This window comes from Corvus cornix, chromosome 4 (genome assembly GCF_000738735.6).
Source record: "Corvus cornix cornix isolate S_Up_H32 chromosome 4, ASM73873v5, whole genome shotgun sequence".
In the NCBI taxonomy this organism is placed as follows: domain Eukaryota; kingdom Metazoa; phylum Chordata; class Aves; order Passeriformes; family Corvidae; genus Corvus; species Corvus cornix.
Genome location: NC_046334.1, coordinates 50,270,624 through 50,298,619, shown reverse-complemented (window position 1 = coordinate 50,298,619; position 27,996 = coordinate 50,270,624). Strand labels below are relative to the sequence as shown.

Sequence of the window (27,996 nt, the reverse complement as noted above, 5' to 3'; positions counted from 1 at the left end):
TAAAACAGCAAATCACAGTTTAATTCTCAAAGGAAAAGAGGCAGGTTATAGGCAGCAAGAATAATAATAGAATTAAATTGTAGGAGAAAGAAAATTAAGTTGGGGTCACAAGAAGCAGGGCTATTCCTATCAAGATCTCTGGATTACTGAAGGGGAAGTGATAGATAGCTTGAATCACTTGAAGCATTTAAACACTGACCAAAATGGCCTTAGCAACTCTGTAGTGATTTGAGACAAATACATCTCTTCATATGTTAGTTGCTCTCTATAATAAGAAAAAAACACCCAGAAACAAATTGTGAGAGGTTTACTTCATACGCTGTATTAAAAACTCCACTTCTGAAAAGCATTATTACCACAGACAAACAATAAAAAGCCCCCAAATCAAGAAAGCATTTTTCTCTTATTTTTTTTAATAAGATGGTAACAAACAATAGAAACAAATGCTTCAGACTTATCCAACTAATTATAAAAAATTCCATATGCCCTCAAATCATTCAGAAACTAATGTTCACAACTATTCCTATTAAATCTGAACTGCTCGGTGTAGACTGGAAAATGCAATTTCAGAAAGCTTCAGGAGGGGGAAAGGCTGTATAAATGTATTAAAGGAATGGAGGTAATGAAGTATTAACTGGATGCTAAATTGCTGCCTGTCATGTTTGCAATGGGCAGTTTACAACCTGTTCATCCTGATGGATTTAGCACAAGGGAGCCTGAAGTCCTGGCAATTTCTGTGTCTGCCTAGTAGTTGATGGCTGAGCTGTACCTACAAATCATGTGTTAGCACCGAAGGAGTTTGGGACCCTGCTCAGCCCAAACAGCTCCATTGCACTCAGAGGAGCAGTAGTAAATGGAAAGTAAGGAAAAGTTCCAAGAGATAATGAGTCTGAATGCTAATGACCCAAGCTAGTACAAAAGATGGAAATGCAATTTCTCAAAAAGTACAAACCCATTTAATGTCTTAATGAGTTTTTAAAAACCATAATAATGATTTTGCGATTTGAAGCCAAATTAGTATTTTTCCACATTTTTTTCTTTATCCACTAAGATATTGCCCAAATTATGACGGTCTTCCTGGTTTACTGCAGAAACAAACATGCTTGCTGCAGAATTCTTTCCTTCTGTAATACTTTGGCTACCCTTCTCAACGGCCAGAAACTGTATCTTTCAGGTATCTTAGTCATCTAGAGCATTAAGTAGGTTGAAAATTGTGCTCATTTCATGAAAGTAGAGGATAATTCCTGGCTTTGTACAAACTTCTTATCCTATGGAATATATAAAATAAATTTCTGCCCTGATAAAGAAATGTAATTATCACAAGGATTGTCTCACAACCATGTATGAATCCTGAATGAACAGAAAATAGATGTGAAATCTGTACTCGCCTATCGAAGTTGTTTCTACAGCAAAACGTGTTTGTCTATCATTCATATGATGGACAAAATGGAGCTTGTCAACTAAAATGCATAATTGGCATTCCCATGAAAAGATGGATAACATGGCTCCCCAAGCTGGAGATGGGGATGCTTTCTTCTGTGGTGTATGATGTGTCTTCTTTCATCCAGTAATGCTGGTATTTCAAATGGTGATACCTGAAACAAAAGCAAATAGTATCAGAAAAAAAAAAAAAGAGTAGGTTAATTAGGTCTTCCCTAATTTATCTCAAATGTCATAATTTTGACTTTCACAGTAATGAATTCTCCTCTTTATTACTAAAGAAAAAACCATTGTAACTAAAAGGCAGACAAAATAGATGATGCACATGAGATTGGAGCAAAAAGACCTGAGACTGATGCCCGACAGCTGAGTAGCGGCTCAGGTACCTGCCCCGTGAGAGCGTGATACAGGAACTTGAGTGAGGCACACCAGGCCTTTACCACTTCCAGGGAAGGGAGTAATGCAAGGGTGGGCAGAGCCAGAAACATTCACCACATCCACCTGGCTGAAGTGCTCTTCTCTGCCCTACCATGTTTCCCATTCTATACTGCTATACAGCAGGACAAATTTGGAAATAATGTCATAAAAGCAGCTTTTTCCACATTCTCAAGTGAAATGCTTCTCTCTAATCATCAATGACACTTTGGAATTTGGATTGCAGCTCCCAGAGCTCACAGATTCCAGTCAAGCTTACCTTTTTAGGGAACTATACAATGATGAGGGAGGGGAAGAGGAAGGTGGAGTGGAAGTACAGGATTTCTGAACTTCTAACTTGCACACTGAGTGAAAAAGCAAATATAGCTTGTCACCCATTCTGGTAGCTCCCATAGCTGCAGGCCCGATTACAACATCGGTCTACATTTTCTTTTACATGATAGGAACTGGGTTCAGAAGTGTTCCTTGGCTGTGAAATCGTACTGGAGGCAGCAGCTGCTGCTGAAGTGAGCTAGAAAATGGCAAGTGTAGGCAGGATACACTGCATCAAAAATTGATGCCAGCTAATGGAGTGGTGGGTTTAAACAGCCTGCACAGTGCCCCTTTTACAGTCCAGTTCTGCCAGCAAGCAGGAGTGCTTCCCTTGGAAACCCTTCGTGTCTCTTTTGGAGAGAAACACATCCTGGCATGCATTTAGTGCAGAACCCAGTAATTGTGCCAAAGTACCCTGGAATGTGCTCAGCAATCTGATTCTGTGAGCTCTTCTGTGCTGAGAGGAGTTGTCATTCTAATGTACCATTAAGACCAGAATCTCTTATGGAAGCAGAAACAAAGGGAATTACCTTTCATGATAGTTAAAAAATAAATACAAAATAGAGTGCATACAGTTCTGAAAACAATTTCAAGCTGCATGAGGGCATAAATCATAGAATCACAGTCATCAACAGGAATTATGGTATAAAAAATGAAGTCATACAAAAACAGCCAACCAGCAAAGCCAGTAGGTCAGTACCAGTAGGAACTTCTCCCTTCAGCAGGTTCACACCAAATTTTATGATAACTTTAACCACAGTACTATCACTTCAGAGCACTGAAATTGTGCTTTTCAGAAAAACTGTCAAAAGGATAGTTGGAAGGATCCAGCAATTTAAAATCACACCTACTGTTCTTCACAAATACCTGCATGAAAACAGCTTAACTGTAATCTTCCTCTCACTCTTGAGCACACTCGTTACATGCCTTTGCTAGCATGTCTTATGAGTTTCACTGTTTTCTCTGCATAATTTCTGTCTTCTGTTGTTTGTGTGGGTGTCTTGCTTGAAGACAGATGAGAGATTCTTTTAAATATGAAAACATTTTTGTAAAGCCACAATCATGTAAGCAAAACAGGCAAAGAATATTTTTAGTTGCACTTTCTGTTTGTGCTACTAAGTTCAGCAATGATGGCATTTAAAGACCTCTTCAGGAAGGCAGCAGGGGCATGAGCCAAAGCCCAGGTAATACCCTAGGTGGGTCTGCACTGAAATTTCCTGGCATTAGACTGGAATATGCACAATCAAATTTCTCATTTCCTAGGGGAGTGTTTCATTAGAAAATGATGATAATCTGAATGTTGTTGGATAAGAGTCAGCCTCTCATACACTTACTTACTGATCTCTTGTGCCACTCTTAGGGTACTCGTAGAGGGTTTCATGCCCACACGTTTCTCAGATTGTAGGGGTGGAAAGCAACCCATCAAATTCTTCTATTTTACAATTTCTTTGACAGAGGTTTTGATCTTTTTAGCCATACTAACCATGTGTTGTCCCTTCCAGTAACCTATCATCTACCTTATGTTCCAGTTTTATAATCCACTTCACCTGAAGATAAGATCATGCCTTAAATTCTATATTCACTGGAGACCAACTTGTCTTGTTTAACTGTACAGCTGCACTGTCACTCAGAAAGAAATACAGAGACGTGAAGCACCTTATGTGTTCACGGATCTCAAAGCTCTTTATAAAGACAGATGGCAAAAGTCAGTGTACTAAAAACCATTGGCAGTTGCTGATGTGGAACTTTTATTAGCTTTTATGCAGCCTTTGACAAGTCTACCAGTTTTATTTTAAAAATTAATGGGATGTAGGATACAAAGATTCTTTTATCTTGTCCTTGTGGCATTGATTGTCAAAGAGATTGATGCAGTAAATAAAATGTTTGAGTAATAGTGACCAGTTTGTGTGAATTTGGTCTAGCATCAGCTCAGAGCATAACACTGGGCACTTTCAAGGAAAAAAACCAAACATCCACAACAGTTGGCTTTAAGACACTTGAGTTTTTCTTCTTTCTTTCCTCATAAAATGGCAGCATTTCATCCAGGAGCTGTCAGGTATCTGTCTCTAATTTCCCCAAACAGAACACTGTTCTGTCCCTAGTCATTCATGAAATCTATTAATGCTGACTTTGATTCAGAGAATACCGTGCTGCTTCCCCTTAAACAGGCAGAGAACAGTGGTACTGCAGGAAAGGGTTCACGAAGGGTTCATGAAGTTTCTCTTCATGCTATAAACACGTGGCTTTTATTCTACCCTAATCACTCTAAGATCGAAGTGCAGCTTTGGTGTTCGAGAGGCCTGCACAGTCAGTCTGCCCAGACTCCACGTGGCCCCACCCGGGCGAAAGACGGTTTGTCACAAGGGCAGGACGCTGAGGGAGAGTCACTCCTTGAGGCAGGTTTCTTTAAGCCTCCAAGGGGAGGTTTAGCCAAAACCTTCCCTATTCAAAAATGATTTCAGAGATAACCATCAACATTCAGAGATAACCATATTTCTGAATGCTCCAGCACCTTTATCTTGCGTATGGGTATGGTGATTTGGCTCTTACTTGCCCAGTTTCATTTCTTACTTCAGCTATTCTTTGCCCCCACTATTCTTTGTTTAGGCAATGGCCATTGAATCAAGCACATTCAGAAGTGTTAATCCTCATGGCATTTTACAGCTGCTGAAAAGAATAGTTTACGCAAGAAGCGTTCTTAAAGTTAAAAGTACCGGTTGATGCAAGCAGAGCTTTGTTAAAAGCACTGCACAATCTCTGTTTTAGCTGAGGACAAACAGTTCTTTCTTACCACACTGCAAATTAGTAAGGAGGTGTCATTAGGAGAGACAGAAAAGTTGTGTCTCCAGAGCCTTATTCTAGCATGCTCTAACCTGAACAGCATTGCCTCTGAATGCAAATATTAGCCCTGAATAAAATGTTCATGTTTCCAATCTAAATAAAATTAGGGTAATTAATGTCACAGCCTTCTGACAGCACTAAGGAAACACATTGACAACTGTCGTATGTTGTCCTGGCTCTGGCCAGGACAGAGTTAATATTTCGCAGCAGCTGTGAGGGGATGAGCCTGGAGCTGTGTAGGTGTGGCTAGCAGATTATTCCGTACCACCTCAAATCATTGTCAGGAGCGGGGATAAGGGACTCATGCTTCCAAGGAGAAGGGTGTTCCTTCCAGTGGGGAAAAGCCAGTTAGTATTGTCCCAGGCTTTCCTTGTAAATTGTTTCCTTGTCTACACCTTTGGTTATTGTTTTCTTATCTCATTGCTGTTTCCACTAAATTGTTTGTATCTCAAACCATGATCTTTGCCTTTGCGCTTCCAATTGGAAGGGAGGGCAGCTAGTTTTAGTGGGTCTACTAAACTGGAAAATACCATTCCTAAACCACAACATATGTAAAGAGACGACTGTCTTAAAACACTTGAGGGACACGGCTCATTCATTTTTTTCCAGGGCAGTTGCTAATATGGTAGTTTAATGAAAAATGGCAGAAACAGAAGATTCTTACCTTTGGTACTCAAGTTGTAGTAGTTACCGTGAAAATACACAGAGACATTAAGTGATCTATGCTGAAGAGAATCACCTTTGGCAAAGGCACAAGTGCAGAAGTTGGTGCATTTCTTATTAGCTGAATTAGCTATCAATGTGATAGTGAATAACAATGCAGTTGGGTGCATTTCTGTGTGTGCACACAGATAGATACACCACACAACGGGATCTAAGTATATTGATAAACATGGCAACACATGTATGGTCATACGTTTATCAATATATTTGCATTTTATAATCAACAGTATTGCCTTAAATCAAAGGACTTTAAAAATACATTTATAGAAAGAAATGTCTTTTTCTGACATAAAAAGAAAAACAGCAGAAAAGTGCAATGTGTAATTGATTATTGATATCTCTCTCAATCTACTAGTAGTCTATTTCACTGTTGCAGACTTGAGCAACAAGCACAGAATAGGCAAATAGGTCTCTCCTGACCATTACTGTGGCTAAAAACTGTGTTTTTCAGCCTTTCATCTTTCAATGCGCTGTGTTAAGGGCCACTGCTGAGGCCGTCAGCACCTTCTCCAGCTCATTAGCAATAATGATCGTGATCAGAGTGATCCTCACTTTTACCTTTCCTCCTCCTCTCAACTGCTGTTACACCTACCACAGCTGCTGTGTAGGTAGTCTCCTGACAGAGAAATCAAACACTCTGTGCTGTGGTTAATGATTTCTCTAAGTGCAGCTCCAGCTGGCTGGAGATGAGGACAAGTATAACTCATTTTGCCTGTCTGATTCAGGGCAGGCATTGAGGTAACTCTTACCAAACCAGACAGAAGCCAGGTTTGAGGCAGGGAAGGGCAGCCATTAACAGCATCCCTAGTGGAGCTCTCTCAGGTTTCTAGCTCTGCCTAGAACCCTTCCTTATCTGAGGCTCTTGTATCAGTGCTCTGAAATTCATGGGCTTCAGGGGAGCAGCTATCAGTGATACAAAGATGACGGGTTTTGATCAAGAAGCTCCCTGGTACATACTTCTCTTATCCACCCCACCTCCTCCTTCAGAGAAAAACCCACACTTTATCAAGCTGATGTAGTCTAGAACTGTCTTTGGCAATTCTGGGAATTCAATCATTTTGGCATTAGTTCAGCCTCAGTACTCAGCCTTCATATGCAGTACATGTAACACAGCTTCTCCCGGTTGAGAGAAGCCTCACTGAGAATGCTGCTCCCTTTAGCAGCATTCTAGAGACTTCACAAAGACAAACCCAGCATTCATGCAAAAAGCAGATCACAATCTCCTTCCCTAGCCGCAATAACCACAAGTACTCATAGCTAGCAAGCTTTCCTGGAACTGAGCCACCCACAGACACAAGCAGTAACGAGCTGGATCTGACCTTATCAGATGAAGGGAGAAGAAGCGGGGTTTTTGCAGGAAGTGAAGCAAAACTAAAGCAGAAAGTACTTTTTATTATTTTCACAGTGTTTAGCTCTGAGACAGTATTCCTTTAAGAAATGTATTCAAAACATAACATGATGAAAGGCAAGATCTAAATCTAACTTTCTGCCTCTGCAGCCACATCCTTTAGTAATATTTCCACACAATGTCATTTACCATTACAATTTACAGAGTATTCAGTATTATTCCCACGTATCACATCTGGATTTCACCTCACTGCCAGCTGTCCCTCTGACAGGAAGGAAGACTATCTGGAAAAGGAAGCCTGCTTCTGTACAGCACTGAACAAGGCTTTTGGGGTTTCTCAAGATACTTAATCTTTTTCTTTGTCACTCACACAGAGATTGAGGAAAGGCATTAATTAATCCCAAAATGTCCTGGGTCTTGTATATTATCTCACAGAACAACCAAAAATCTGAAAAGCTGTTCCATCTCTTCTTTCTATCCTTTAGGTCATAACAGTTAAGGTAATAAAAGCAAAAGGTCACTGCAACAGTTACTCCCCACCACTAGCAACACAAAAGTTAAATTTGTATGGGAATGAGCAATGACCTTTTTCCTCTTGCTTCTAAAAGATGACTTTTAGGTCAATGCAACATCCTGGAAGAAGAACAGAATTAACAAAGCATGCTAATGATCAGCCATAGTACTGTGTAAGTGAAGGCACTGAATACAGGAGAGCACCTGCTTAGCAGCACATCCTGTTACAATCTTAGAAATGTCTTATTTTTAACCCAAGAGTAAAAAAACAAATTAAGGTGGGCAGGTACCTGGCAGACATGGATATGGGAAGATAAAGGTTTGCCTGAGAGACAGCTGACAGATATCAGAAAAATAAATGGTGTAGTACTGAAGTGGCTGGGAGGAACCCCTGCAGAAAAGGAAGAAGCTGCCCTAAGGAAGGGCCAGTGGGGCCTGGACAGCACCTGCTCAGTCAGAAACTGAGTCCAAATGGCAAACAGCTGAACTCAGATGATCTAAGAACTGCTCTCAGTTATGTCACAGAGTTCCCAAATCATGTTATCTCTTTGTGTCTCCTGATGTCCTCATTTTAAAATAATAACAACAACTTCTCATCTTTGTAAGTCTTCACAAGGTCTATGGATGACAATCACTTAAATAGGGGTCAGTATTTTTAATAACTATAATATACTATCCTATAACCCAGCTAGTCTCATTCAAACACCAAAAAATTATCTAGCTCAGTTATTAATTTATTGTGGAATTACCTCATCTTCTGTCTGCAAAGCTGTTCAAATTTTTTTCTTTAGCTCTGTTCTCAATGTACAATTTCATCTTCATGGTTCCACATGAAGAACAAAAGTCAAACTGCTCTTCAGTACATCAATTTTTTAACACAATAAAAAGATTGCATGATGTGATATTGAGTTTCCAATAAAACTCCACCCAGTTTAAATAGAAATGTAAAAGAACGATCTCCTTAAGCTTTTAACCTAAAAAATTCACCACACCATAGTACCATACGTGCAAGTAGCCATCGCCTTGTCTACGCACTTGAAATATTAGTCTGTATTACTTGTTCAAGTAGCACCTGTTCTGTTTCTAGACATTACTGGTATTTTCAGGAAGAGATATCACTTACTGCACATTTCTATGCAGATTTGTTTCCTTGCATCTAGACTTCCTGAAACAATTACTGCAGCACAGTGGCTGCAGAAAGTTAGGAGTGGGAGAATAGTTTTAGTTCTGAACAGAAACCAGCTTCTTGTCATTCGTTCTGACTGGTGTAAGTACAAGAGAGCAATCAATTTTTTATCTTGGGGAATTTCATAAGCAAGATATTTATTTCAAAGATGGAATTTTCTTCAGAGATCATTTGCAAATTCCTTTTCTCCTCTGCCCTTGTCAGAAACAAATGTCAGCACAATGCTGAGTCTAGGACACAATATTTTACACCAGAAAAGGTGTCAGAATTTGCACCAAGGTCTGCAGGGACACACAGGGTTTAATAGACGACACATAATATTATAGATTACTTTTGGTAGCAGAAAGAAAATTGATTCTCTTTTTCTGCCACCTAGCTCTCACAAAACACATTATCCAGCTTTTTGTCTCATATACTTGGCTAGAAGAAGCAGTAATTTATTTTGCACAGATATTGCATACTATTAATTCTAAATATATGAGGCAAACCAGAATAATCAGGGTTGTAAGATGTATACTTACCTTCTACAGCTGATCCATGTGACAGTGCTCTTGTTCAGGAATTACGGGCAGTATCTTTGTGGTCTGTGCAGGACGTGGAATCTGTTGGTTACTGGTTTTCACTACTGAAAGTTAAAATAATTTTTATCCATATTGTTAACAGCAAGTATATCTGCAAAGTGTTGAACTTGCATATGCAAGTTTGAAAATAATTGAGACCTATCTAAATACAAAACAGAGACAGACAAACAGATTTTAGGTGGGTTTTCAGTGCCCAGAGATGCAGATACTTGTCAGGAACTCCTGAAAGTACTAACCACGTTTTGTGTTTAACTTCCTCTTAATACCAGTAGGACTACAACATGCTGATTCTAAGTCTACCTGGGAAGCAGCTTGAAGGTAGACCAATAAATTTGTGTGAAATAAATTTGTGAATAAATTGTAGTGGAAATCCAAAAGCATGCAAATTTGAGGTTATGTGAGAGTCTCCCAAAATATACAAACCCCTACTTTTGACCAGTTAAGCAGAAACAACTGAAATTTAGAGTGTGAACTTCCTGACGCATTTTCATGTAAGGGCAGCACAGATTGCCACTCAGGCACACGTGGTATGGCCTCAGCTCACTTGTCATACACACAGGGAGAGCTACTGGGTATCACCCAGCTGTCAACAAAGATGACAGCATACCTCAGAAGCAGAAAGGGGTGAGGTGATGTCTTTAGCACACAGATCCTGATACAGTATCTCAGTGGGATACAGATAAGGAAATGCAGAGACAGCATTGTCAGGCAAACACATGCAGAGTTGTTTATCCAATGCATTTTTCAAAGAACTACTGTAGAACAGAAATAATATTTTAACTCCTGTCCCTGACTATCCATTACTTCTGTAAACCTACACATGGGTTTCTACTGAGCTGACAACAAGAGGAGAAATTGTGCCACTTATTAACTATGTGCATTCTCCACTGACTACATCACTTGGGCTTCTTTCATTACAAATGCAAGTAAAAAGTAGAGTTTGCATCTTGGCAGCTGAAAAGCAAAGTCTTATTTTTACTGGGGTAGTTTTAAAAAAATAACAATGGATCTTGTTTCATCCTCAGGATGAACCTGGAGAGAAAGGGAATATATGCTGATATACCCTTTAGTGCCTCTGTGTAACAGTGTTCTGTAGGCATGCAAACTGAGCAGAGAAAAAGTCCTTTGTGCATCAGTGCTCTATGGAAAGCATACAGGGGCTATAAAAAGCTCCCTAAAGTTAGCTGCATCCTATAGATTTTATCCTCCTTTTTATCTGAAAAAAAAATTTTAAGCCCCAAAGTGGTAATACGACATCACAATTTTCTTGGAAGTGTTGCATTTCAGAAACATTTAAGTCTGTGTTAAATATTGAATACTATGAGAAGCTTTGCTTTTCCCAGCATTATTCACGAAAGTCACAGAGGCAAAGATAACTATTCAGCTATGTCAGGAACTGAGAGGGACCAGAATCAAACAGGTGATGTTTCAGTTGGCCAAGATTAAACAAATTTCTCTTTTCTTGGCTTTGCTGTTGTAGAAGGTGTGTCTTGTCTGTTCTCTTTGCTAAAAAGAAAATGTATTACGGAATACAAGGAGGAGTGAGTCTGAACTCGCTGGGATGCCAGCCCTGACACTAGTGAGCCAGCATTTGCTTCTATTTCCAACATGTCAACAAACCTGAAGGAACACATCAGAGAGATAGCAGAATTTCCCCTATTTCCATTCTTGTTGGAAAGGATCTATTATTTTAATAGGATAGCACAGAAAACAATACAGGAATTCAAATGAGAGGAAATTTGTCTTGTTATTTCTTCTGTGCAAATTACAGCTGTCAAGCCCACTCATATCAAATGCTATGAATGTCACAAACCCTAAACAGTCCAGGAAACAACTGCAGGCCAGGAAGCCTGAGGTTTTACTCTCTGAATCCTGGTTGTCACTATGACCCTGCAATGTTCTTCTTTCAGGATGAGTTATAGAATTAACATCCATCAGAATTAACTTTGCGTTACTGTGAGCAAGACAAGTGAGTCCAGGAATCTTGGATTTGTATCCTAAAATGTCATGAACTAAACTTTGACTCCATGAGCCAATAGAGTATCACTGAAAATGAGTATACTGCTTGAGCAATGTAGATCAAGGTGATGCCTTAGGTTTTAACTTTTATATTTTTCAAATTCTGTACTGCTTGGTGTGTGACTCTGAAGTTTCTTGTAGCCTGTTAATTTCTGCTCTCTCATGCTAGGCAGACATAACAAAGCCTCTCCACCCCTGCTTTCCAAGGACACCAAGACTGTCCAAGGCCAAAAGTATAAACCAAAGAGCTGCTGGGGGGGGGGGGGGCAAGCTGAGGGGAAAACTGAAGATTTAATTGGAGAATTAACCCTGCTATGCAAATGAACCAAACCTGTAAAAGGGTGAAGAACTCGTGACCTGGGGTTCATCTTGGGGTCCATCTTAAGAATAGCTTCAGGCTCCCCAGGGTGTACCTTAGAAGGCCTTTCAAATAAACACCTACTTTTATTCCCTGACTCCTGTCTAGTCTCTGTTTCTAGGAGGCCTCTTAAGGCATCAAAGGCATTATGCTTGAACTAAGGCTGCCCACACAGACTGTAGAGTAATAACATGATGATTTTAACAATATGATTCCCTGTCTGCATAGTCCAGTTCTAGCACAGGAATGAGGGCATGCCTTTTTTTCCAACACATCTTAGGCCACTTTCAAAACAGAATAAAAATAAACAAGGAATGTCATTCTTACTCTATAAATTCCCATTTAGACTTTCTTTTCCTAGTGATAGGATTCTAGTAATATAAATTCCCACTTAAGTATAACCCATCTAACTATATTAATGAATCTTCCAGACCTTACTAGGCAGATTCAGCTTAGGTGTTAAATGTCCTGATTTATGCAATCTGATTCCTCTACAACTTCTTCTTGCTTTTTCTTTTTTTTTTTTTTTATAATGTAGCATACAGTTCACACACACTGGCCTGCTCCCAACAAGTAATTTTGTGCCATGTCCCCAGGCTTATCTTTTTTTAGGATGCAGCTATGTGAGAATAACTACACTTAGTCGGTTACTAGTAATGGAAGAGTTACCAAAGTGGTTTAAGGAAAATGGGCTAAGGAAGAGGGTAAGTATAACCTTCTTCCTTTTATCTGCATCTGAGACTGCTTTAAGCAGTAAGCTGCAAATGACAGTTCGGCAGTTTCTATCTGAATTCTTTTAAAACTCTGTGGGGAATACATTCCAGGCTTTCTAATTGCCATTATTAATTTATTAAGCTGTTCTAAAGCCTCTTCAATTTAAGAAAGCTCTTCAAAGAAATTCTTGCAATAAAATTCTCTTAAGTGGGAATCCACTAAGATTCTCTGTAGTAAACGCAGAGCAAGGAAGTGACTTCAATGGGTTATTTTCTATGCGTTACCATCAAGTTCTATTTGATGAAAATGCTCTGTATCTGGAAATACCGATCAGCCACTTAAAGAATACTTACTTCTTGCGCCAAAAAAAAAGTACCCTCTCTTTTTTTCCTTGTCTTGTGGATGCATTTAAGGGCAACTCTTTGTTGTCAGTTCATACAATTCAAGGGACTATTATACATAAATACAATGGCAGGACCAGCTCCAAAGTCTAGAAAATGTGCTTTGTACAACCCACAGTCTAGTGCATTCTTTTTCGGGCTCACAATGTTTAGTTAACATTTATGACCAGAATGCTATAAAGCTCCCCTCTCCTCACTATATGTGCTTAATCCTTTGCAGTACTGTGAATTTGAAAGATCATAAATTTATTCCTTCCCTAGAGAACATGCTATACATTTTCCCCCTTTTCCTCTGGTCACTGGACTTAATGACAGTGATTCATGGATATAAAGCCACTAACAGTTTTACAAAACTAACATTCATGCTGTAAATTACCTTTTTGTAGCACCACAGTAACATTAAGCCAGTAATTTACTGAGCTTCCTAAGAATTCACTCCCATTCTCAAAGTATAGGCTTCCCTCTTTTTCTTCCCTTATAATTTCTTAACTTCAAATAACCTTTTAGTAGCGCCTATACATCTTTTCATCTATATGATATACTGTCATATTCTCTCAAGTACTCATTACTGTGTTTCCAGGGTGATTGTATTGTCTTCAGTGGATCTCAATGGTTGCAAAGATTGCAAGCTATGCTCTAATTACAGTGAAAATATTGTCAAGGGCTGTCAACAAAGTCATCTGTAGCTATTTATAATCCATTATCATGGTAGCAAATCCTAAGCTTAGCAACTGTGGAAAGAATAAACTCTTCATATGGATTTGACTCCACTTTAAATTATATTGGTATAAACTGTGAAATTGATTGGATTGACTGAAATTACAGTGTGTGAAACCAAAGAATTTTATATAAACAAACCCCATTATAGCAGTTCATGCAACTAAGCATCTTTCTGGATTACATGGATCAATTGTCGTGGGAGGCACTTAGAAGTGAGAATGACAGACCAGTAAGGGGTTCCTATTCTCTTCAGTAAAACCTAGTAAAACTAGATTTGAATTTCCATAAGATTCCATCATCAAAAATGCCTGGGATACACATTAAAAATGCCATTGTGAACATGTGATAAAACAGGTACGATATTAGTAAAGCTATGCAAGACAAGAGATGTCAGAAAAGTAATTCCTTTCCTGCAGAATGAAAATAACGAGCTCACAAATATATCTCAGAGGTAGCCAGTGCTTTAAGAGCAAGGAGCTAAATTGTACTCATAGGAGAGTTCAGACAGACAAGGAGCTATTCACTCTTTTCTAGGTAAAATTGAAATGCCATGAAATACTGAGTTGTAGACATAAATTATTGAGTCTCCTCTTACTCCCAAAGAGCTAACAAGACAAAAGGAAAAGTACTTAAGCCTAATTAAATTTAAAACCATTTTTTTCATTTGCTGGTTTTGTATTTTTCTTGTTTTGAAGGGAGGTTAGTTTGCCATCCGGAGCTATTATTCTGTATGTTCATATTAATCTTTTTAAAGGTATAGCTCCCTTCACAAAACCAGAATCCATGAAATTTATTAAAGCATTTCACTCTTTAAGCAATATCAGTAACACTCACAGCTACAGCTGGTAATTGCCCCTCAGACAGAGAGTTGTTGCCAAATCCAATTTTCTAGAATCCAAACTTTGAGTTGAGCCATACCATTTAATTTTTCTGTGCTAAACATACTACACTCTCAGAAGACCACAATTTTTTACCTATCTGAAACTTAAAAATTGCATGTTGTGGGAATTTCACCCTAGAAAAAGGCTATGAAATGCCAGCAAAACCATTTATGGAGTCCTGCTACAGGACTCATTCCTATTCATTCCATGCTTTGGTAGGAAATTTTATCAAGAGTCACAAACACATAGAGCATATATACATGTGTGTACATCTCTGTATACTTTTCATACACACACAAAGCACTCAGCTGCCAAACCTCAAAACTGGCACACAACATGACCAAAAATTTAAAAATTCTGTCATTAATGCAATACACTGGGAAGACTGGCAGAAGAAATCCCACATGGTATATGTAAATCTTCTTATAGTTCTGTTGTCAGAATTATATCTTTATAATAAAAAAGCGTTTCCTTAATATAAGCCAGATAAAATTTGTGGTAGCTTTGAAACAAACCTGAAGCATCTCTTGATAAGAGAGTCTTAAAATGTCTTTCTTGACCTCTGCACATCTCAAGATTTATTAAAATTTATTTTACTTTTATATTACTTACCAGGAAAATGATGAATTTTAGTAGCAGATACAGTTCTTCTTGCATGTCTAGAACCCTTTCTTCTTAGGATAGTAGAAACTGCTGTTGCTACTCTGTGTTTATAATCTGCTTTAAACAAAAGGTGTTAGCATCAGCCCTGATTAGAAGGAAAGCTTGTTATTATTAACACCTGTTCAACACCTTGGAAAGTGTTAAAAAAATCAGGAAGGTGTTGGAATAAGGTGATGAGGAAAACCAAGGGCCAGATAATTTGTATTTTCCTGAATGGAATTTTCTAGACAATCCATTCAGGTTTATCCCTTTCAAATTATTCCTTGCCTTTATCTGGTACTGTGTACCTTGAACAAATTTTGGAAGGATATCAAAAAAAGTACATGTTTCAGTACAGGTTTGGACTCACACTGCTGACAGTGTAGTATCAAGGATGGAGTGTACTGGCATCCTAGGAAGCTGACAGATTCCTTGCTAGTGTGGGGTGTTCATCTTGGAAAGCACAGCCTGAGAGCAAGCTCCACACCACTGACAAAAGATAGAGCTGGATAGGGCACCTCTGGCTGTTCCTCAGCACCCAGTTCATAAACTCTCAGTCTTTCCATCCTTCTGCGGCTCTCTAAATACTGTGCTCTCAGTGGGTTTATTGCAGACGGTTGTGCAGCTGTTATGGTTAGCCCTGTTCAGCTGTGACTGCAGTCCAGGGCTCAGCCAGCTTCTGGTGACAGGCTCACTCCAGCTCTCTGTAACAGAATTCATTTTTATCTTTTTCCTTTGACAACACTAAGAAATTCATTCAGTTAAAATTATTTAGGTCATGATTTTTTTCACAAATAGCCAGTGGAGATCTAAAATGCTGAAGCCCCAAGTGTACACTGTAACAGTTAATGTCAATGGAAGTTCTGGAAGTGTTTGTGAGACAAGATTGGAAGGGAAAAGGCAAAACAATTAATTTCTAGTTTAGGGCCTTTGCAATGGATCGACTGTAACCTCCACCAAGTTTATTTGGATATTTTATTTTAGGCACTCATGAAAATAGCTTAATGAGTTGGAGAGTCTCAGAGTCTACCTGGCAGAATATCTTGCAAGGTCTCAAGAGGAAATTAATAATTCCACATTTCTTGACAGCTTTCAGTGGTGCTCAGAAATTAAGAGAAAAACTACTAATTGAATTATGGCTGGAAAAATTCATAACAGCTGTTTTAGGAACATAGTAATGTTCTGCTCTCTTCTCTGATCACCACTGAAAAAAATGAGTGCATAGACTTGCAATGAAAGGTGGCATCTTAATATATACATACAAACCTTAAATTTTCTTTTTTATGTGCTTGCCTTTTTATGAATAACATAATGATGTTGGTTATGATGTTATATATTATAAATTTAACTCATAAACCCACTTTTCCTCAATTAACAGAAAATGTATCCTCAAAGCAAATAAGTAATTAGAAGCCTCAAAAGGGCATCTTTTCCTCCCTGCTTGTGTTCACGATGATTCTGAAAAACCTGAATTTAATAAAAAAGTGACGTTTAAGAATAAAAGTAGTAAATCATTAATCCTCACTAATTACAGTTCTGCTTTAAAAATAGGATGCTATGACAAAGCATAGAAAATCAGAGACATGACATTTATAAGTAGTTTTCAAATTACAAATAAAAGTCCTTTAGATTAGAGCACTTAATAGCCCACTTATAAGTTCTAATTTACACTTTGTGGGGTTTTTATATACATAAAGTAGGTCTCAGAATTTGGTTCTAGCAATAAGCAAAATATCATGTATTTTAAGCAAGATTATCTGGCAAGCAGTTTCTTTCTTTGGGGTGGAGGGGTACAAACTTGACATCTCAAGCAACTATTTTGCTTATTCTTTAAAAATACAGGCATAACGTATTTACATTATGCAAAAAATCACAGGAACATTTTGGGTATGGGTACTCTTCTTCCTTCTGTTCAGTTATGATTAAAGCTAGACTCCAATTGCTCTTTCATTACAAAACTGCCTGTGCATACAGCAAGGATGATCAGGGGAATGGATTTGGCTTACCATTCATTCTATAACCCCTGTGCCCAGGGTCTCCTTTCACCACCTCTGACCTACAGTGGGAATGGACACCTGCCTGGGAATAGCAAGTAAGTGCTGGCTGTCTGGAGGCGTTCTGCCCTCTCAGGGCTGACACACGCAGAAGGTCTCTGGAATCTGCTGTGAAAAGCACCTAAGAGCTATTCCCTCAGGTAACAGCTTGAGTAATACTCTTTTTCACAGTGATGAAAGGGAGTGTGCTCCCAGTACCACCTGCCTCTGACTGGGGAAGAGAAACAAGGACCAGCAGCTGACAAGCGGTCAATCTTCTGCGCTGTTTTTGTGCAGAAGACTTTACCTTGATTGCTCAAAGGTCTCAAGCTCAGGGTACTCCTACAATTTTGTTCTTGTTTTGTTCATTGTATATTGCTAGAAAAAATACTGTAAAACTGATTTCAGCCTGCATCCCAAGAGAATTGCATAGGAAGAGTCTGCCTTGGCTGAAGGAATATTGTAGAAACAATTGTTTCAGTCTGGGAACTAATGGCAAGGTCTCTCATAGCAAATTTCTAATCACTTGGAATAGTCAATAGTGATGGTTCAGAAATCACAGCAATGTTTTCTTTGCTGAAATAATAGCAAAGCGATGAAATGTTATCTGAGCTTAATTCAGCTCTGGGCTTACGAAGGCACACCTTGGTTGCCCTGCATGGGATTACACCACCAATTAATTTGAATAGCCAGTTTTTAGGACAGACAGATGAGCGTATATCTCCTCATATCTATCCTGTAATTTTTCGTGACTGTCACCTAAATAAAGCATCTTAAGGGAGGAAAGGGTATTTCAATTCACTTATACTGGTCATTGGCATTTCTGGTTAAAACCTTCCACAAAGTTTAACAGTAGTTGTTTCATCTACTGAAATCAGTGTGAAACCAGAAGTTCATATCACTGAGCCACCAAGCATCTGTCAAAAAATCCGCATTTAATTTGCCATCAACAAGCTTGGATTTGCATCCACAATTTTTGCATCCACCAACGAGGTGAGAGGTGATACTATCAATCATCTGAGTACTTCAGTCAGTCTCTAAGAAGCTTTTACCATTTGACAATCAAAATATCAATGTCTGAGCTACAGTAATAATCAACACTTTTGTTATTATAAATTAATATATTTTTACTTGCATAGAAATTTAAATCAATGCAGATGAACATTTCGTTACTTACAGTTTTGTTTACTTTCTTGAACTATTTTGTAGATGACAATTGAAATAGTAAATACAAAAACTACTGAAATCATAGTGAGCCAAATGATCTTCGTCGTACACATTGGATCTGTCCATAAAATGTACAAGAGAGAAAATTAAGCAGCAAATCACTGGCAGAGAAAAGCAGAACATTCCATCTTGGTAGCTTTTTGGATTATACCTATCCCCACAGATAAAAACAAAACAAAACAAAACAAAACAACAAGAAAAAAGAGATTTTGCCTTTTTCTTTCAGCCTTCTCTCTTTTTTGATATTAGGTTTCCTGTCTAGAATTTAGCTTAATTTTCACCTGTATGTATCTCCCCACAGCTGAAATAGATACAGGTGACTAAATGAATGAAAACTTTTCAACTCAGCCAGTGAAAATGCTTCAAAGATCAAAATTTATATTTCAGGTAGAACAAGGGTAATACATGTGCCCTCTGTCTGGATAGAGCATGGAAGGAATTGGTCCATGGTCCAACATTGGCCTGTACTGGCATTCTTAACCTCTTGGTTCATCTCCATATATGAGAGAAGGCAAGATTCTACATATAGAAATTTTCTTATAAAAAAGTGAGGAAATGCCCCCAACAGGAGCCCTCTGGGGAATTCCTTTAATGAAAGTTGCCTTGAGGGAGAATCAGATGGGACTGGATGCAGGAGGTAAGCTACTCTTTCAGACAGCAGCTGCTGCAGAAATGCACCCATATTCCACAGGGAATTAGTTCAGTAACTAGTACAAGTCAGGACTATATATGACAAAGAAAGGATGAGGAGAACTTTCCTCTCTGGTTGTTTGAATGGCCTTTCAAACTTCTTTGGCAGCTGCATGTTAATGCACACTTCAGCACTGTCAAATAACTGTTTTAAAAACAGCTATATTACTATGACTCATAAAAATCCAAATTACAGACTGTAGCCAAACCACTGTTTCCCTTTCCTTGACTTAGAACAGTATAATTAAACCTACTCTGACTTCCCTTGTATCTTCTCCATCGAGAACTCATGAGGCAAATGCCAACAACCCCATGGCTCTTCGCTCCTAATTTAGAACTAAAAATATCTTTTATACAGTAATCTAGGCTCCTTTTAAACAGAGCACTCTGCCCCATCTTGTAGCAGCTTGTAATGACTTGAGTATCAGCCCTGAGCACCTCTTCAGCTTTGTTTTGAAGTAAAGAGAAAAAAAAGGCATGTTGTTGATTTTTGTTGCAAATATGAGGTAACTACTACCCAGGTAAATCAGTATTAGCAAAGCGTGGTTAGCACCTAGTATTGACACAAGTTAGCAGGGTAAGGTACAAATTATGCTCCTCTCATGGCTAGACACACTTACTTAAAAAAAAAAAAAGAAAGAAAACAAAGCAAAAAAACCCAAACAATCCTAAGCTGCCCTTTCTTCTCTAGGATTTTCCCTGGACTTGTTTAACATAGATTAAGCCAACTCTAAAAAACCTTTTTTTTTTCCAGCAAAGGTACAGCATAAAATGCATGTGCTGTGCAAAACCAAATGAATGTAATAATTCAGCAATTTCCAAATGACAAGTGTTGCATATAGACAGAATGGAAGCCCTGACCATGGTCAGGCAATCAGACAAAACCTCCTGCAGCACAAAGAGAAATACAAAAAGCTGACCTTTGTCCTCCGGGAAAACTAAGCTTAGTTCAGTGGAAGATTTAGCTTTTAAGCATACCATAGTAAGGCTATATAGTAGGATATTGCAGTACAACATTAAGAATGGTCAAACCTATCTCCTGGTTCTTCTACCACTGCAGTTAACAGGCATTTTAAAATTTACCTCCAAGACAACAGGGTTATTCCATTATTGGAAAAGGAAAATTATATTTCCAGGTTTTGTCACATGCAATTTGTGAGTCTGTTGCTGCTAAGCAAAAAACAGTGTACAGATATTTCCTTTGCTGTATTTCTTCTAGGGGGGGAAAAAAAAACCCCACAGCTAAATATGCTTTAAATCAGTATAAAAATCATCAGTTTTCTACTAAAGATTGTTTTTTACTAAGGGATTTTCAAAATTGTATTATCTTCTTGTGAAATATTTAAATATTTTCAGATGGTTGCTGAAAGCAGAGAACTGCCTACTGGAGATTTTTTGCAAGATTTGATTTCCATTCTGACTCAGCTTTGTAACTTACATTCCATATAAGACTTCAGTTGCAGTGAAATATTCATACAGTCATTTTGGTCTTCCATCATTGCCACTAGACAAGAATGATTTAGCTGTTCTTCGGCTGAATTTCCTCCTCCAACTATGGAATTGTTGATGTGGATTTCCATCAGGTAGTTAGTATTATGCTCCACTTCTTTCTTGGAAACCGTAGTGAAATTAAAATATTTATAAAAATAAGTAACATCTTCTGTTTTCACTTCAAGTGAGCCTTTTGCTTTTGGAAATAAAAATTAAAACAAAACTGTTATACAAGTGGTAGACCAAGAGACAACTCTCAAAGAGAACTGTGAGTTCTCCGTCTCATTTGCAAAAACATGCAGGTTTCTACATCACTGACTATGAAAAAAGATGGATAAATGTATACTGTGTAAAGTTATTTTGAACAGATCCGAAGAACATTGATGATCTGTACAAGATACATTTTCCCCTGCAAATTATAGCCCCTTTTTGCTTTATTATCACTTTGTTGTTGTTGTTGTTTTTGTTGTGAGTTGTCAAAGGCAACAGGCAAAAATTAGGCTATGAAAAAAGATAGAACCCAAGTAAAAGCCATATGATGACAGAGATTTGAAGTGTCACATCGTCTATCTGCTATCAGTTGCAGGAGGTCCTTGTTTCACTTCAAACCACACGAGCTGTGAGATTCGTGCTATGTTTACAAAAAGCAGGTGAGACATTGTCAAAAGTGTTAGAGTTGTACAGGCATAACTGAGATTAGAGGTTGTCCACATATAACTTTTTATTTTTCATACTTGTTAAGACAGCTATTTTGTAACAAGAAAAATACACAGATGGAAAATAACTGAATTTCTTATATTCAGGACTTGGCCTATTGCCCCTGTTGCTGACAATGTTAGAAAGAGGTATCTTCTTCCTCAAAGATTTCCAGATATTTGCAAGTGTATATGGCACAGAAGAGATGTGCTGCTACTGCTCTGAAAAGATGCGGGTGTTGCTACCTCTGCTCTGTATTGCTGTGCCATTCCTTAGTCAGTGCTGCCTTCTATAAAACATGTAAGGCCATTTCTGGTACTACACAGTTGTGGATCATGTAGACTACAAACACAAAAATGGTTATTTCTTACATAGTTGCCATTGGAATAGTTACCTACCAGATTAGTTCTTCAGATACTTGCTCACAACCTACCTCCATAATACCAGTAATCTACATGTAGAGTTCCAAAATGACATTTAAAAGCAAATTAGTTCTCCAGATACTTGCTCACAACTTATCTCCGTAATACCAGTAATCTACATGTAGAGTTCCAAAATGACATTTAAAAGCAAATTCAGCTTGAAAAACTGTCAGAAAGTACAACTCCTTAGAAATAAATTAAGTACTTTAGAAAGTACTTGCTACTGACGTGTTTCACTGACAGCCAGGAATGAATGCCACTGAGAATCTGGCACAAAAATCTGTATTTTCTAGCCATTCAAAGAAAAGCTATTGTTCACAGACTTGCAAAGACCATAAAGAACCAGGAGCACACAATTTTTTTAAAATACCAAATAAAAAACATGTCTTTTATTTTGTAATTAGCTGCTTCAAAATTAAGTACTTGTCTTATCCTACTTACTTTTTTTGGCTATTGACCCTGATCCTTGATGATCAATGTTCACATCCCTCTTGGATTCACACTCTGTCTGTTTAGGATGGGACTGTTGTTCCCTCCAGGATGACTGACAAATATATGGAATATTTTGGAAATTGGAATTATTTACAATGACCTTCAGCAAAATAGTCTGGTTTTCTCTTCTTTGTTGCACTGATCTTTTGTAAGAATTGTTAAAAGTACAAAGTGGAAATGTGGTGTTATTGGACGAACAGGTATCCATGCACAACATAATTACACTGTTAACTGTAAAAGAAAGAGTACTGTATTAGCCAGATAGTCATGGACAAGTATGTGCATAGAAGCATTATGTAGTGGATATCCCAACCATCTTACGATGAAATGCACTTTTTTTTTCTTGAGGGTTATGACAGGATGTTGAATGCATTATATGTAAGAGAAAGCAGTCTAGATGCTGGATTTTATTTGCTGAATTATATTAAAACTCTTGTAATAGTAACTGGAATTTGTGATGGTATCTAGTCACACTCCTGTTTCAAAGCTGCTCCAGTTTGACCAAAGAAGAGAAAGCACATTTGTACTTCTTCAAAAGAAGAGAGAGCATGTTTAGAGAGGGAACTTAGCCCTGGAACTGTGCAGTTGCAACACTCCAGTGCAATTATGTTGTAAAGTAGCTATAACCAAAATGAAAGCTTTCTTTCTAAATTACATTGAAACCACAGAGTGAAAATACACAGAAATGCTGCTGAATCCTCCAGCCACACCCCTCACATTCTCTTATATTCAGTCAACAAACATGGATTTTAATTATGACCATTGGGTTTGATATTCATAGCCAAACTTCAGTATCAAAGTACTGTAGCTAGAGTACATGAACGCAGTTCTGGAGAGCAGCAAAAACCACATAGTTATAAATGAGTGTGATTCTGTCTTCCACATTACAGTAGGGCTTTATCATGCAAATTTTCACTTGTGTTAACTTTGAACTACTTTTTCAGCATAAAAAAAAGAATAAAAAATATGTGTGACCCCAACATTAAATATGTATTTACGAATAACCACTTCCCAGAGTTGATGCAGCACTAACCTGTGTGTTGTGGCTGTGTTTCCAATTCTAGTAGTACCCTTGCATCTCTATAAAGGGAAAATTTTGTATCTAACTCCCATTATGAGCAACTGGAGCAATGTGTTCATAAATCCTTACGTATAGAGAGCAAAATACAGCCTTTAGTTGCTCTGGTGCTCAGCTGCCATCTGACCACTTCAACAGACCACCTGTGCTCACAGAGCAGCAGGCTGACCTCAGAAACAGTTCAGTCAGGGATTCCTGACAGGATACAGAAATAAAATCCAAACTCCAGTGCCAAAGTCAGTTATCTTCCCTTTACTAACACTACATCAGAGAGTCATAAACTCCTTAAAAAACATAATAAATTGAAATGTAAAACACACAGGTAAGAAAAAGTTCATTTTGATACAAAAAGAAAAAATATCAGACAAAATTTAGGCCTTGATGTTTCCCTGAGTCAAGAAAAAGTATTTTCCTCAAAATGCTTACAATCTGGCCCACACAGCAGGTCATGGAGCAGGCTTCTGAGGTCAAATTCTTCCACCTGAAAGAGGCACTTGTCTGTGGAGATGAGCCAGGAGCAAAAATTGGATGCTTACTCTGCTCTCATGGCAAGCCAGGGCATCTGGGCAACCAGTCTAAAACCAATGCTGCAGCTTTCAAGAGCAACTAATCATAATTCCCTAACATATCCTTTTCACCAAGGAATCTGTACGTGGACTTGGGCATCCAATGACTGGACTGTGACAGCCATCTATGTTCAGCACTGTGAAGTCCATTCTGAACTTCACAAATGTCTGAACAGCTCCAGAGCTGTCTGTGAGCCATGTTGTAGGTGCGTAAAAGGCATGTTATCTGAGTGAAAAAGGTGTGAATGTTGTCGAGGTAGGGGGGGTTCTTACCATCCTCTTGGAAGATCTCTACTGAGAAAGCAAATCAAATTACAATCTAGCATAAACAAGATCTTTCTTTTTTTCCACGTCACAGGACTGTGGCCTTTCTAAGGAGGAATATAGATTGTTGAACACTCGAAGAAGGGCTGCAACAACACTACACTTTCCCAGTGGATTGCATGGTAGACAGAGAGCCATGCCATACCCATAAGAGGCTTGCTCCTTACTTCAGGACTGGGAAGCACCCTTCCAAATGTAAACATCACTCTAGAAATGTGGAAAGGTTTTTGTGAAATCTGAACACAGGCAGCCTGAATAGTAAAGAGGATTCTGAGATGAAACTGTGCAAAGTAACCCTAGGAAACTTTTATATTTAAAGACCTGCAACCACATGCTTAATGTTAACAAGTTCTGTGATTATTAAATTCTTCTATTAAACCTCTATTTACAGGGTGGTTTTTCCATATAAAATCCAAATCCATTAAAATGAAATTATTCACAGGGAAGATCAAATTTTGTAAAAAACTTGCTTCCCACTAAGAAAATCACAAATATTTCACTTTGCATGGGCTTGACTCTTCTGGATTTGATCTGCGGTATTCTGTTTTGAATCAGAGCAGCAGTGTATACAGTTGCAGTTTTTATCCTTTGGAAGCTGTAGTCGCCACATAATATTATAGAGATACAAGACTGATAGTACAAGTTGGGGAATACACAAGTGATAGATTAAAGGAGATACACTCCATCAAGTAGCAGGACCCAAGGGATAGGACTGGGATTGAAAGCATCAGACTCCAAAAGGACAACCTCCTACTCTAAATCAGTGTAATTTAAAGGTTCAATGACTCGTAACCGAACAAGTGGGTTGCTTTACAAATATAAAGGAAACCTTTCACTTCTGGTAATGCTGAACTGTATTCTTTTGAAAAAAATTTTAAAGGCTAGTTTTTTGCAAATTGATTTCCCCCTAAATTTCTGTTTAATGAGAAATTTCCATTTTTATTCCCTCTCCAGAATGAAAGTAAATGCTGGAATTTCCCCTGGGATAAGACATCCAGGAATTAGGAGCTTTCTGCCATTCATTTAGGAACTGCTCACAGGGGAAGAGCCAGTGATTATATTTCACATCTCAAAGATTTCCAACAACTCTGTCTGCTGAAGCCTCATACTGTAACCAGTGATTTGAAACATCTACAAAAAATTCTGTACATTTTAGGTTTGTCACAAAATCTGAAATAAAACCAGTTTTCAACAGAAGGTTTTTGATGAACCAGAGACCCAAAATCCTGAGAGATTTTGAATAAATTGTTCAACATATTTGCTTTCTAATGTAATTCAGACATCATTACACAGACTGTTACATAGTCATTTAGTTTCTAAAACATCCAAAATGCATCAATAATTCTAATTTTCCAAATATAAATCTGTGCTGCTCCAACTATAATTCTATTCTGCTCATATACTTCACAATCTTATTTTAGACATGCTGCGATTAAGACAGAATTGCAGTGATCACACTATTGCAGCCTAAAGCATGGCAAATAAGAGCAATCTAGAAAAATTATAATGGAAAAATGTAATTATTCTTTGATGTTTGACACTAAGGTTAATGTTTTCTTCTGGTAATAGTCATGTAATTGTTTATTTGCATAATCTGTGCTACAAATACTTTGTTTACTTCTTCATGGAGGTAAAACATTAATTATTCCAACATCTTAAACTGAATTATCAATGTTATGATATTCAAAACTTATGACAGCTTACCAAGTTTGTTCATTTATAAACTATAAAAATCTCTACATTATGTTCTAATTACTGATATGTCCATTCTTTATGGTTAATAAAAAAAATGTATAAGTAACCCAAACCAGATCTTTTGATACTAAATTTTTTCAGAAAATTATGTGCTTCATAAAGAAATTCTGTTATGATGCCTAAGAATATACTCTTTGTCAAAGGGACGGTTTTTATTATAATATTTATCTATTCAAAAGCTTTCTTAGGAATGGATGTGACGAAACTATTTTAAAATTAATTTACTCATGGCCTTTTAAAAAAGCACTGAATGAATAACTTGCACACATACATACTTTGCATTTATCCTAAATCCAGTTTCAGCCCTTAGGATTACAAAGAAGTATTTGGTATTTATGCTACAAGATTTTCTTTACTCAGTTACATCTGTTCCGCTCCACTTTTCATCAGGTTACCACTGCACATCTCTTTCACAGACAGCATCTCATCACCAAATAGTGTTTTACAACATTTAAGTAAAGAAACTTCTAAAAAGTTATTTTTGAAGACATGAGCACCTGCTATAAAAGAACATAAGCACTTTAACTACTTTCTTCATGATGAAGGCAGTAAAAATACAGTTGCATGGAAATAGTTACCAAATATTTTGCAGTGTACGTAAATGAATGAAAAACTGCTTTCAGATTACCACATATAATTAGCTCTGTTGGTTAAAAATCTAGCAAAAAGAGTCTATATCCTTTGCAAAGTCCAAATGAGTGCAGCATCCTAACCACTGCTTTTAGGAAAGCACTGGTTGCCAGTGCCAACTTTTCAATTGCAGACTCCAGAATGAATAAAAAGTTATTTTAAAAGCTGATCACTCACCTTCATGGATTTTGAAAAATTCAGGCAAACACAAAATAAACACGGTAATTATTCCTAGTGCTAATCTGAAGACTATTGGTTTTCTCAAAAGCAAGCACATGTCACTGAAGCACTTCCACCTAGCATAGTGGTGGTGACTTCCTTCCTGGCTTAGCTTTTAACTTAGTGCAGACATTATGCAAAATAACATCTATTCATTTCCTTTTCTTATTGTGACTTTCCTTTTTACTTCTCACTACATTAACTTGCAGAAAGCCACATTCTGTTCTTATATGGACATAGATGAGGATGATTCATTCAAATATGCTGAAGATAAAATTCATGTACCACAATGAAAATAAGAAAAAAAAAAGAAACTATTTTATATGTTTGTGGTAGTTTTGCTTTAAGAATCCCCTAATAACCACTTTCCTATACCTGCTAAACAGTAAATCAATTATCTTTGTGAAGGAATTTTGTTCTCATTTGGCCAAGAAGATTTTTAAAAAATGAGTCAGACCCTCATTATAAAAATTAGTCAGAACCACATGAGTCAGTTATGGGGATTTTATAGTTTTATTTATATACATTTGCATGGGGCTAGGTGGAAGATAATGTTATACAATAGAGGATCTTTCAGACTTTAACAGACTATGTATTTGGTCTTTGCAATCTAAAGTTCTTGATCTGGAAATCAGTGATATACTAAGTGCAATGAACTGAGGATGAGCTGTTCATATTATCATTGCTGCTGAATTCTTAGAAGATAACAGATGTGTTGCCAATCTGTCAAGTGTCTTCAGTTTGCATTTTACTATTCTTTACATCACAAGAAGACTGGATAGAGCCATTGCTATTTCTATACATCATAGTCACAATTTTTCAGCTAAACTTTCCAGTTAAAAGTGAAGTACTTAGTTTTGACAACCACCATGATATTCTATAAATTTTTCTTATAGATGAGACTGCAAAGAACATTTCTGAAATGTTCTGAATAAAATACTCTGAATAATGCATATGCAAAAACAAACAACTTGACTCAAATATAGGGTAATACAGTATAGAGGATTTCATTAATTCAGAAAGCTGTCTTCTGAAGTATTTTTCCCACAAGCTATTAAATATTGAGTACTACCCAAATGAAGCAATACTGTTGAAATTAAAATAAGAAATGCCCTACAAACTTGAAATGCTGATCTTGTCATCTAGTTATCTCCGATGATGAGGAAGGCAAGTGGAAGCAAATACAGAATTCATTCTATAGAAAGAGTCCTAATGAAGCTGTAGTGCATATAAATTTATTAATATGATATTTTAAATGT

The 27,996-nt window shown here is 37.6% G+C and overlaps 1 protein-coding gene across 4 annotated transcripts; it reads right to left on the bottom strand.

Moving 5' to 3' along the window:
- Positions 1-290: 290 nt before the first annotated feature.
- TMEM156 (transmembrane protein 156) lies at positions 291-26,808 on the bottom strand. 4 transcript variants are annotated; one of them, XM_019287239.3, is made up of 7 exons: positions 26,696-26,808; positions 22,115-22,396; positions 20,503-20,751; positions 18,325-18,432; positions 15,085-15,192; positions 9,320-9,423; positions 291-1,595 (listed from the first exon to the last, which is right to left on the bottom strand). In XM_019287239.3, the coding sequence occupies exons 1-6, from the start codon at positions 26,793-26,795 to the stop codon at positions 9,323-9,325; spliced, it is 948 nt and encodes a 315-aa protein (XP_019142784.1). In that variant the 5' UTR covers positions 26,796-26,808; the 3' UTR covers positions 291-1,595; positions 9,320-9,322. The 4 variants fall into 4 exon arrangements, with proteins under 4 accessions (XP_019142784.1, XP_010400095.1, XP_039406902.1 ...); XM_010401793.4 differs by having other exon boundaries at positions 15,085-15,189; XM_039550968.1 differs by having other exon boundaries at positions 22,115-22,217; positions 26,696-26,780.
- Positions 26,809-27,996: the final 1,188 nt, after the last annotated feature.